Here is a 13,090-nt window from a genome sequence, read left to right on the forward strand (position 1 = left end):
GACTCTATAGAACTAGCTAATGGAAGTTCAACCCAGGGGCAGGCACTGTGGTGCAGAAGGTTAAGACACCACTTGGAATGCCCATATACCATATATCAGAATGCTGGCTGGAAGCCCAGCTACTCTACTTCCAATCCAGCTTCCTGCTAATAATGTACCTGAGAAGACAGTGGGTCACGGACCAAGCACTTGGTCCCCACCATTCACACGGGAGACCCAGAATGAGTTCTGAGATCCTGGCTTTGTCCTGGCCAAGCCATGGCTGTTGTGGGCTTCTGGGGAGTAAAACAGTACATAAAAATCTCTTTCTTTCCCTGTTACTAAGCTTTCAAATAAATGAATACATCTTCACAAAACCATTCAACATAGATATGATAGACTTGCTTTTAATAGTGAGGCTGTCAATAGTCATCAACATCAGTGTCTGCTAATACTAACTGACAGAACAAAAAAGGGAGAGAATGATCCAACATGGGAAGCGGGATACACAGCAGACTCATAGAATGGCAGATGTCCTGAACAGCACTCTGGCCTCAGAATCAGCCCTGAAGGCATGTGGATCTGGCTCTAGAGCCCATGAGAGTATTTTAGGCATGGAAAACCAAGACACTCTGGCAAAAAAAAAAAAAAAAAAAACCTAAATGAAAGATCTCTTCGAGTGAAATCCCAGTGGAAAGAACGGGGCCATCAAAGAAGGAGGTACCTTTCTCTGAAGGGAGGAGAGAACTTCCACTTTGACTATGACCTTGTCTAAACGTGATAAGAGTTGGTGAACTCAAAAGGCTTCCATAGCCTTGGCAACTCATGACTAGAGCCTAGGGAGATTACTGATGCCATAAATAAGAGTGTCAATTTGTTAAGTCAACAACAGGAGTTGGCCGGTGCCGTGGCTCACTAGGCTAATCCTCCGCCTTGCGGCGCCGGCACACCAGGTTCTAGTCCCGGTTGGGGCACTGGATTCTGTCCCGGTTGCCCCTCTTCCAGGCCAGCTCTCTGCTGTGCCCAGGGAGTGCAGTGGAGGATGGCCCAAGTACTTGGGCCCTGCACCCCATGGGAGACCAGGAGAAGTACCTGGCTCCTGCCATTGGATCAGCGAGGTGCGCCGGCCGCAGCGGGCCAGCCACAGCGGCCATTGGAGCGTGAACCAACAGCAAAAGGAAGACCTTTCTCTCTCTCTCTCTCTCTCACTGTCCACTCTGCTTGTCAAAAACAAAAACAAAAACCAAAACCAAAACCACAGGAGTCACTGTGCACTTACTCCTCACGTAGGATCTCGGTCCTAAATGTGCCGTACATTGTGATTTAATGCTATAACTAGTACTCAAACAGTATTTTTTTTGTGTTTCTATGTGGGTGCAAACTGTTGAAATCTTTACTTAATATATGCTAAACTGATCTTCTGAATATAAAGAGAATCGAAAATGAATCTTGATGTGAATGGAAGGGGAGAAGCAACAAGAAAGGGGAGGGTTGTGGGTGGGAGGGACGATATGTGGGGGAAGCCATTGTAATCTGTAAGCTGTACTTTGGAAATTTATATTCATTAAATAAAAGTTAAAAAAAAATAAGAAGGAAACTGAAAATAAATGCATTTGGGAATGGTATGCAAACTATTTTAAATTAGATACATCCTTGACAAATTGACTTTAAGTTAAGATAAAAATGAATTGTATTTATATCACCTTAAAAAAATAGTCATCAACATCGAAATGTAGATTACCTTGAGTTGGTTACTAGAGAAAAATGTAAACAATTTTTTCAAATGTTAACACAATTTAAAGTATTTAACTCCAAAAATCCACTAACTCCTTTTATGTACATGCACATTCTTTTTTTTTTTTCAACCACATTCAAATAAATACTAATACCATATGATATTCCTTGAAAAACAAGTTCCATGATAAAGTAATACTGGGAAACAATGCACATCATATCATTATCATAAAAAGGCTTTGAGAAGCCCTGGGGTTAAACAAGAACCTACAGACAACTGTGTCAATCAAATGTTACTCAGATGTGAAACTTTTTGATTTTGGCCTATCATTTATTAAGATCCTGAAGAACTGGCATGCTGAGTTATAAATGTAAGTATAAATCTTTAATAAATATTTATATGGATATATTTGTCTTTTAAAGAATAAATATGGGCCGGCGCCGCGGCTCACTAGGCTAATCCTCCGCCTAGCGGCGCCAGCACACCGGGTTCTAGTCCCGGTCGGGGCGCCGGATTCTGTCCCGGTTGCCCCTCTTCCAGGCCAGCCCTCTGCTGTGGCCAGGGAGTGCAGTGGAGGATGGCCCAGGTGCTTGGGCCCTGCACCCCATGGGAGACCAGGATAAGCACCTGGCTCCTGGCTCCTGCCATCGGATCAGCGCGGTGCGCCGGCCGCAGCGCGCCGGCCGCGGCGGCCATTGGAGGGTGAACCAACGGCAAAGGAAGACCTTTCTCTCTGTCTCTCTCTCTCACTGTCCACTCTGCCTGTCAAAAAAAAAAAAAAAAAAAAAAAAAAGAATAAATATGAATGTCAAAATCTGTTGAAAGTCGCCGGCGCCGTGGCTCAATAGGCTAATCCTCCACCTTGCGGCGCCAGCACACCGGGTTCTAGTCCCGGTTGGGGCGCCGGATTCTGTCCCGGTTGCCCCTCTTCCAGGCCAGCTCTCTGCTATGGCCAGGGAGTGCAGTGGAGGATGGCCCAGGTGCTTGGGCCCTGCACCCCATGGGAGACCAGGAAAAGCACCTGGCTCCTGGCTCCTGCCAGGATCAGCGCGGTGCGCCGGCTGCAGCGGCGGCCATTGGAGGGTGAACCAGCGGCAAAGGAAGACCTTTCTCTCTCTGTCTCTCTCTCTCACTGTCCACTCTGCCTGTCAAAAAAAAAAAAAAAAAAAAAAAAAAAATCTGTTGAAAGTCTTTCTGCATGCTGAGTATTTCTTAAATAGACTAAAACAGTTCAATAACTAATCTTTTAAGATTGACTAGGAACAAAGATCGACTAGGAACAAAACCACAAAAATGATAATAATACAGACTAATCCATTACATCACATGAGTTACAACAGTATATTATTTCTACTTAAGATAGAAATGAGGGCATACCTTAATATTTTATGTAGTCAGTCTGATTTTTATCAACAAGTCTTAAATATAAACAATTCTTGTTCTCTCTCGAACTATATATAAACAAATACACACATATTCATACACACACAATTGGCTTTTCCACTTTACCATTTTGATACCCTCCCCACGGCACAGCATTTCGTACTTCTGTCTCTCTGGTAGGTAATCCACAGCAACCCCTTTTCTCCTCGGTGTGGTTTTCTTATCAGATTGGCCATCTGAAGCAGACTTGTTGGCATCTTTTTCTTTAGCCATTATATACTCAAAATATTTTAAGTTACCATTAGCTCTCTGATGTTCAGGATCTATTTGCAGAGAAAGAAAGCATGTCCATGGGTAAGTTTACAGTTGTTCAAGAATCAGAATACAGTAATATAAAAATAGGAAACCACATAATTTATCTTCTAAACCAGGATGCTTCTGAGAATGAAATGGGTCACTAACAAAAACTATTATATCAGAGCAATAGGTGTAAACTAGTGTTGTCGCAAGTAAATCAGGACATATAGTCACTCTTTATAAAAACAGTTTGGGAGACAAAAACAGCTATTTATTTCAAAGTAGCAATTACTGCTTCTATTTGGAGAACTTACTAATCAGCCAAGGGAATTATACTCAATCTGATGTCAAATGAATTTTAAAATCTTACTCATCCTACTTATTTTAAGCAATGGAAAAGATTTTTGGAGACTTAGAAGTAATCACCATAGAGAAGACAGGACATACATATTGCAAAAGCAACCTTTATCACAGATACACTATCAATGCAGAACAGAGACTACAGAATTCTGAAGGCTAAGTGGATTCAGTCCCACATTTCTAAATAAGGAAAAGAGAAACTAAGACATAAGCCAGAATCCATAATTGCCTCAGGATTACTAGTCACCTACCTTTTAGTAGGGGGAAAGATAACAATGCCACAAATCACCACCACCACACCACCACCACACACACACACACAAGGCCGAACATACATAGAGACATCACCTGTGAGAATAACTGGAATGTTTAGGAAATCTATTCCTAGATGGTAAAATTTTTGTTGTTCTTCAGAAACTACTAACAACATATGTTATGATATACAATATAAGCCTAACTTTAAAAAGAAAGGGAAATGTGTGTTGTAGGGAGGGAGCATATACTATAAAATAAACAAAAATTTGTGGGTAGCTTGGGGTGACTAGCTTATGGATGACTCTGACATTTCTTTCTGTCTCAATTTTTTACAAAGAATGAAAGCTACACTTTTTAATCAGAAAGAAAGATGACCAGAAAACAAAAGAAAGTTATTGAACTAATATTTCTATTCATTAATTCACCCAAGCAATAACCCAAATATCAAAAGTTTACCTGCAGATGAGTAATCTTTTGAGCTGTTTGACTCATCTAACATACATGTATTTTCCTATATGTAAAAATAATTACTTTTTAAAAAAAAGTTTCACCATATACATATTCATATAGCCTGAATTTATTATTGTATAAATTCTGGACTCCATATCCAGAGTTTACAGTTTAGTAGATCTTAGGCAGAGATCAGGAATTTCCACTTGTAACAACCTATGTAATTCTGATGCCTGTGGTCCCTACACCATACTTAAACACTCTATCTCCATTTAAAGTACTAATGGCAAAATTCTCATTACATATCACATTTTTCTGGCATTTAAATACAGCAATGAAATATATTTTCATTCCATTTGTTTCAGATCACTTATTTTTTAATATTAAATGTAATAAACCAAAAAAATTCTTCAAAGGAAACTTCTTAACATTTACTATGGTAATATGGTAAGTAAACTTTTTTTACTTAATAAGCTGGATTAGATCTAATTTTGAAATTCCTGGAGAACATGGAATGGAGAAACGCAGCCACTATTATAGTGAGAAACTCAGTTACCATTTACTTTTAATAATAATCAACAAGATAAAGCATGTCTGACGGTAATGCTCATAGAAAGTACCAAAGATGGATGGATGGATGGATAGATGGAGAAGCTAGACAGATAATATATATCCCTCCCAATATAAGTATAACCTTAAATTCAGCCCAGACAACATACCTAGTTCGAGGAGCTTCTTTGTGAGCAAAAGTGCCTTATCCAGATCTCCTTGCTGGTACACTGCATAGCTCAAATAATCTAGAACAGAAACTTTATCTATGGTAGAAATCTCGCCTTCTTCCAGCTGCCTTAGTGCTTGTTCCATCCACAGTTCTGTGTGGTAATAATCTGCTTCTGTATATGCCACTTTGCCCAACTCAAAACAGTCCTCAGCTGTTAGGAAAGATTTGTGTTTTACACCTATCAAAAGAAAATACAGAGAACCGTTAGAAATCTTACAAGTACTCTATATTTATTTATTCAGCTTTCATATTACTATCTCACTTTCATCTGACCTTCACAACAATCCTCTGTGGAAGAAAAAGCAAAAACCATCCTAACTTTATAAACAAAGACACAATTTACAAAGTAATGCAGCTTGACAAGAAACTCATAGCTGGAAATACAGGACAGGAACCTGGAGACCCAAGACTTACATTATCAGCCATTATACCAAAAGGAAACATCAATGAAGTAGAAAAAAGCTATTTTCTACCACATCAGGAATTACCATATAAGATCTATCGATCTTACTCCTAACCAACAACTTGGACAACAGAAAAACTTGTCAACCACTGTCTTTTTCTTTCTCTCTTTCTTTCTAAGAGGAAGGGAGACAGGGGGTGGGGAGAGAGGGAGAGAGGGAGAAAGGGAAGAGAGATCTTCCATCTGCTGGGTCACTCCCCAAATAGTCACTGGCCAGGGCTGGGCCAAGCCAAAGCCAGGAGCCAAGAGCTTCTTCCAGGTCTCCCACGTGGGTACACAGGCCCAAGGACTTGGGCCATTTACCTGCTATGCCACAGCACCAGCCCCAGTCAGTGTCTTTCTTAATCCCTTCTTTCCCCTCCTTCTATCTTTAAATGGCTTTTATGATACATAATTTGAATACCATAAAGTTCACCCATTTAAAGATCACAATAGTTCTCAGTATATTAGAAGGCTTCAAAGGGGTAGGCATTTAGCATCGCAGTGATGCCAGCATCCCACCTCAGGGTACCTGGGTTCAAATCCAGAATCTGCTCTATTCTCAATTTCAGATTCCTGCTAACGAGCACCCTGGGAAGTAGCAGTGGTGGTTCAAATGGTTAGGTCCCTGCCACCCACATAGGAGACCTGGAATAAGAGTCTGGCTCCTCTCTTTGGCCTGGTCCTGCCTCAGCTATTACAGGCATTTGGGGATTAAACCAGTGGATGGGAGATCTCTTTCTGCCTTTCAAATAAAAAATAAGTAAGTTGTGAAACTTCAAGGAAAATGGATTAAAAGATACTGTGAATTTTCCATTGAAAGCGCTCTCATATTTATAAAGTTGTGCAGCTAACACCATAATCTAATTTTACATTTTCATCATCCCAAAAAGAAACCCTGAAGGCTTTAGCAATCACTACCCCGTGAGTCCTCCACCCCAAACCAGCTGTAGACAACCACTAATTTACTTCCTGTCTCTATAGATTTGCCTATTCTGAATATTTAATGTAGGTGGAATCATACAATATATGGTCTTCTGTGACATTTTTATTCTGCATGTTTTCAAGGATCATCCATATAACTCCATCTTTTTAACTGCCAGATATTTTTCCAGTGTATGGACAGGACACACTTTATCAGCTGATGGAATTTAGGTTGTTTCCTTTATTTTTAAGTTATAACGCTACTATAAACATTTGTATACAAGTTTTTGAGCAGACATATGTTTTGAGTACTTATGTAGCATGGAACTCCTGGGTCCCCTGATAACTTTATGCTCAACACTGTAAGGAACTAACAAATTACCTTCCAAAGTGGCCATTCCATTTTACATTCCTATCAGCAATGTATGAAATTCCAATTTCTACACAATCTTGCCAGCACTTGTTACTGTCCCTTTTTTAAAAAGTGACTTTTAAAATAATTAATTTGTAAGACAGCATTCACTCTCATCTGCTGATATATTCCCAAATGCTAGGCCAAAACCAGGAGCTGGGAACACAATCCAGGTATCCCACGTGTGTGGCAGAAACCCAAATACCTGAACCATTACCTGCTTCCTCCCATGCTGTGCATTAATAAGAAAACAGAATCTGGAGCAGAGCCAGGATTTGAACCCAGGCACTCCAATATGCAATGTTAGTATCCTAACCAGTCAGTGTCTCACTCGCTGGGCCATGCACCCACCACTCACCCCTGCCCTTTTTTATTATGGCCATTTTGTGGGTGTGAAATGATATTTCATTGTGCCTTTGATTTGAATTTCCCTAATGTCTAAAGAAGCTGAGCATTTTCTCATATTTTCCATTTGTATATCATCTTTCAAAAAAATCCAAATCTTTTGCCAATTTAAAACATTTTATTTTTTATTAACTTTTTAAGAGTTTCTTACATTTTCTGGGTACAAGCCCTTCATTGGTTATATCATTTAAAAATACTTTTTCTCATTCAGTGAGCTGCCTTTTCACTTCCTTGATGGTGTACTCTGAAGCATAACATTTTAATTATGATAGTCAAACTTATTAATCTTTTACTTGTTACACTTTTGCTATTAGTATGTCAAATGGTTTCTGAAGTGAAACTTCTACTTTAAGAAAAGGAAATATTTGACAGTTCTCATGAAACAAATATAAATAGAAAACCAAAACACTTAGGAAAATATCTAGCTTCATTAATCAAAAAAGAAGTATAACATTAAAACAACCATGAAGAAAAATATTCTCAAATAATGAGGTCTTGCCAGGTGCCAGCTATCTGTCACTTACTTAATTCTCAAAGCAATCCTACTATAGATTTAAAAATCTATATTGAGAGAGATTAAAATGTATCTGAGGTCACACATTAAAAAGTCAGAAATGGAAACTGTTCAATATGACTCCAGAATTTTGTGCTCCTGATATTATACCATTAAATCACAAAACTTAATAGTGAGAATGGACAAAACAGTAAACTGTTAACTTTGCTTTTTAAGAAGTTCAGTAATATATGATAGAAATAGTAACTTTACACTCTGTGACTTGATACTACTGTATTTTAATTATTTCCTTTAGAGTACTAGGCTTCAGAAAACACCTTGTATAAAAGATTTCTATAGCTGAACTGAATATTAAAACTAAAAGTGGCCGGTGCCGCGGCTCACTAGGCTAATCCTCCGCCTTGCGGCACCGGCACACGGGGTTCTAGTCCCAGTCGGGGCGCCGGATTCTGTCCCGGTTGCCTCTCTTCCAGGCCAGCTCTCTGCTGTGGCCAGGGAGTGCAGTGGAGGATGGCCCAAGTGCTTGGGCCCTGCACCCCATGGGAGCCCAGGAGAAATACCTGGCTCCTGCCTTTGATCAGCGCGGTGCGCTGGCCTCAGCGCGCCGGCCGCGGCGGCCATTGGAGGGTGAACCAACGGCAAAGGAAGACCTTTCTCTCTGTCTCTCTGTCCACTCTGTCAAAAGAAATAAAAAAAAAGAGAGAATATACAGATTTGTGAACTTCACAGAATATTTTTCAATAAGACAATTTCAAATGCCACCCAAAAAAGCCAGAAAACTGTGGACAAATATGTCAAAATATTTATTAAATCTTTATTCCATTTCACCACTTAAAATGTTGTACCATTATCATTATTACTTTCATAAAAACAAAGAAAAAATAGGAAAGGACTACAGAAATAAACATAAAAAAACCTTATCTCTAAATGTTATACAAAGAATGATAACAACCATATAACATTTCATCTTTGTAAGCAATCAGATGAGTTATTTGGAGATTTTTTTTTTTTTTTAAGATTTATTCATTTGAAAGGCAGAGTCACAGAGAGGAAGAGACATGCAGACAGAGATCTTCTACCTGCTGGTTCACTCCCAGCAACAGCCAGGGCTGAGCTGGTCCAAAGCTAGAAGCCATGAACTTATTCCAGGTCACCCATGTGGGTATAGAGGCCCAAGTACTTGTGGGCCATCCTCTGCTGCTTTCCCAGGCACATTAGCAGGGAGGTAAATCAGAAGTGGAGTAGCCATGGGGCTGGCACTGTGGTGAATAGGTTAAGCACCCACCTGCAGCACTGGCATCCCATATGGGTGCCAGTTCAAGTCCTGGCTGCTCCACTTCCAATCCAGTTCCCTGCTGATGGCCTGGGAAAGCAATAGAAGATGGCCCAAGTGCTTGGGCCTCTGCACACACGTTGAAGACCTGTAAGAAGTTCCTGGCTCCTGGCTTCAGATCAGCCCAGCTCCAGCCACTGTGGCCATTTGGGGAGTGAACCAATGGATGGAAGACCTGTCTCTCCTTCCATGTCTCTACTCTGCCTCTCAAGTAAATAAATAAATATTAAAAAAAAAAAAAAAAAGTAGAGCAGTCAGGACTCTAACTGGCCCATACGGGATACCAGAGCCACAGACAAAGGCTTAACTTACTACGCCACAGCACCAGCCCCTATATCATTTTCAATTTATACCACATTAAGTCAGTAACAGAATTATTTCTGGACCAGATATTATTGGAGGAGAATGGAAGAGGGGTGGAAGTTTCTGATCTGAAAACTTAGAAATGCTGGATAGGACCCAGCACTGCAGTATAGCAGGTTAAGCCTCTACTTGCAGTGCCAGGATCCCATGTGGGAGCCAGTTCGAATCCTGGCTGTTCCACTTCTGATCCACCTCCCTGCTAATGTGCCTGGGAAAGCAGTGGAAGATGGTCCAAGTGCTTGGGACCCTCCCCAACATAGGAGACCCAGAAGAAGCCCCTGGCTTCGGATCAGCCCAGCTCCAGCCATGGCCACTTGGTGTGAGAACCAGCAAACAGAAGATTCCTCCCTCTCTCTCCTTCTCCCTCTCTACCTCCCTCTAAAATAAATCTTTAAAAAAAAAGAAAAAAGAAAAGAAATGCTGGATAAAATGTAACAATTATCCATATACACTATATCCATGTTCATAAAAATTAAGAAAGTTTTCTAAAATAAAAAAAAAAACTTGAAGCCCAGAGAAGAAAGCTAAGGATGAAATTTTGAAGCTGTATCTACCTCAGGAGGAGCCATTAGAATCAGAATCAGGTATGACTTTTGGCCACCCAACAGCAAACAAGATGATGAAGCCTCCAGCCCATTCAAAGTGTCAAGTTGGTCTCAAGAATCCCATAAAAAGCAAATCCTTGAAGAATTATACCAGCATGAAAAAAAGAAGTAAGAAAACAGCTGGCAAAGAAACAATGGAAGATTTTATTTTTCTCAGTCTACAATATAAGGAATGGGCAAAAAAAAAAAAAATCCCCTACATTTTCCACATGTTTATCCTCATTGAAGTTTTCATTTCAAATTTACATTATCCCCAAAGTCTGGAAAACTAAAGCCAAGAAACTAATTTAAAGTGGTACTGGCTGGTAACATCATAGATCATCCAGCAGAAACAATATTTACACTCTGGAAAACATGCCCCTGATCCAGGCTCTGCAATATTCTCACAAATGACACCAGTTGAAAAAGCACACACAATTCAAAATTACAAAGCAGGTGATGAAATAAGCCACTATGAGCAAAATCAGCAGAAAATAAGACAACCCCCAAGTTTTCCAGACTTAGTTATTAGTTATCAGGTTAAGAATACACAAGAACCATGACTCAGATGTTTTTTAAAGAGCAGAATTACAGAAACACACAGAAAGAAAGCTCTTGCTAGCCACTGGTTCACTCTCCAACTGGCCACAACACTGGGGCTAGACCAGGCAGAAGCCAGGAACTTAGAATTCCAGCCAGATCTCCCACATGGGTGATAGGGAACCAAGAAGTTGGGCCATCTTCTGTTGCAGCTCATATTTGCTCACAGATGCTGGCACTGGAGACGAGGATTTAACCCACTGCACCACCACACTAGCCTCCACTGTAATGTTTCAAGGAATAAAGTAGAAAATATAAATTTTTTAAGATACTAAAAAAAGATCAAGCATATCTGAGTAGGAAAAAAGTAGACCTTCCAGAAATCATAACTAAATTCAATAACACTGAAAACTCTGGGCTCCTGGCTTCAGCACGGCACAGCCCCACTACTGCAGCCATTTGGGGAGTGAACCAGCAGATGGAAGATCTCTCTCTGTAACTCTGCCTTTCAGATAAATGAATAAGTCTTTTTTAAAAAAATACTGTATTCAAGCCGGCGCCGCGGCTCAATAGGCTAATCCTCCACCTAGCGGCGCTGGCACACCGGGTTCTAGTCCCGGTCGGGGCTCCAGATTCTGTCCCGGTTGCTCCTCTTCCAGGCCAGCTCTCTGCTGTGGCCAGGGAGTGCAGTGGAGGATGGCCCAAGTACTTGGGCCCTGCACCCCATGGGAGACCAGGAGAAGCACCGGCCGCAGCGGCCATTGGGGGGTGAGCCAATGGCAAAAAGGAAGACCTTTCTCTCTCTCACTGTCCACTCTGCCTGTCAAAAAAAATAAAATAAATAAAAATACTGTATTCAGTAATCTTAATGTTATTAATAGTTTGGGACTGGTGCTGTGGTGCAGCAGGTTAACACCTGGCCTGAAGTGCCAGCATCCCATATGGGCACCAGTTTCAGACCTGGCTGCTCCACTTCTGATCCAGCTCTCTGCTATGTCCTGGGAAAGCAGTAGAAGATGGCACAAGTCCTTGGGCCCCTGTACCTGCCTGGGAGACCCAGAGGAAGTTCCTGGCTCCTGGCTTCGGATCAGCACAGGTCTGGCTGTTACGGTCAATTGGGGAGTGAACCATCAGATGGAAGACCTCTCTCTCTCTGCCTTTTCTCTCTGTGTAACTTTGACTTTCAAAGTTTTCAAAGTTTAAATCTTTTTAAAAAATGTTATTAATAGTTTAAGTGCTGTTATTTTGAAATTATTTTAGGCATACCATACATAAGACAAAGAAGTAATTATGTGAATCTCATTAGGAACTAACATTTCCAACACAATTTGAATTAGAAATAACAATATGAACTCATATATTTCCCTTATTTCTGTTCGTTGAAAAGACCTAGGAGCCAGCGCTGTGGTGTAGTACGTTAAACCTCCGCTTGTGGTGCTGGCATCCCATATGGGCACTGGTTTGAGTCCCAGCTGCTCCACTTCTGATCCAACTCCCTACTAATGGCCTGGGAAAACAGTGGAAGATGGCCCAAGTGCTTGGGCCCCTACATTCAAGTGGGAGACCAGGAAGAAGCTCTGGCTTCAGATCAGAGACCTCTCTAACTCTGCCTCTCCAATAAATAAATCAATCTTCAAAAAAAAAATCTGGAATAAATGACAAACTCAACAGCAATAAATATGCAGAACCCACCTAGACTCTGCTCCTTAAACATCATTTCCTGTTAAAAGGAATCAAGGCTCATTAGATAAATGCCTTTCTGTTCTGGAGTGGAAACTTTAAAGTTAAGACTGGAAAAAAATGTCAGAAAGCAGAAAAATATCATTATCATCGATGAATAACGAGATCAGGTCAAGTGTTTGGCAGAGGGTTAGGCTGCCAGATATGACACTGCATCCCACCTTAGAGTTAGTCACAGCTGCTCCACTTCCGATATAGCTCTCTGCTATTGTATCCAAGAAAGCATAAGATGGCCCAAGTACTTCGGCCCCTGTTACCCACAGGAGAGACCTGGATGGAGTTCTGGACCACCTAGCTTCAGCCTGGCCCAGTCCTGGCTGTTGTGGGCATTTGGGGAGTGAACCAACAGATGGAACACCTCTCTCTCTCTCTGTCTCTCCCTCTCTGTCACTCTGCCTTTCAAATAAATTTTAAAAAAAATAATAGGAACATTTCAAAAAGGGAAATGAACCAATCTGAAGAAGCTCCTACTGGCCTAAAATGGGATAACCTGAGTGTCAAAGAAATAATCAATAGATTTAAACGTAAAAATACATAAAAATCTACACATTCATTAACGCCCTGGCCAGAAGTGCCGGCATCCCATATGGGCG

The 13,090-nt window shown here is 40.9% G+C and overlaps 1 protein-coding gene across 2 annotated transcripts in view; it reads right to left on the reverse strand.

The window, feature by feature from the left end:
- The window catches only part of P4HA1 (prolyl 4-hydroxylase subunit alpha 1), a 103,062-nt gene that overhangs the window by 51,509 nt on the left and 38,463 nt on the right, over positions 1 to 13,090 (reverse strand). For both annotated transcript variants that reach the window (XM_002718425.6, XM_002718426.6), the window contains exons 6-7: positions 5,179 to 5,418; positions 3,224 to 3,420 (exon numbers count right to left, since the gene is read on the reverse strand). In XM_002718425.6, coding sequence (XP_002718471.1) covers positions 3,224 to 3,420; positions 5,179 to 5,418 — 437 coding nt within the window. The remainder of the gene's footprint in view (positions 1 to 3,223; positions 3,421 to 5,178; positions 5,419 to 13,090) is intronic.

Source organism: Oryctolagus cuniculus, chromosome 15 (genome assembly GCF_051225735.1).
Source record: "Oryctolagus cuniculus isolate XC-2025 breed Fujian yellow rabbit chromosome 15, ASM5122573v1, whole genome shotgun sequence".
Classification (NCBI taxonomy): Eukaryota; Metazoa; Chordata; class Mammalia; order Lagomorpha; family Leporidae; genus Oryctolagus; species Oryctolagus cuniculus.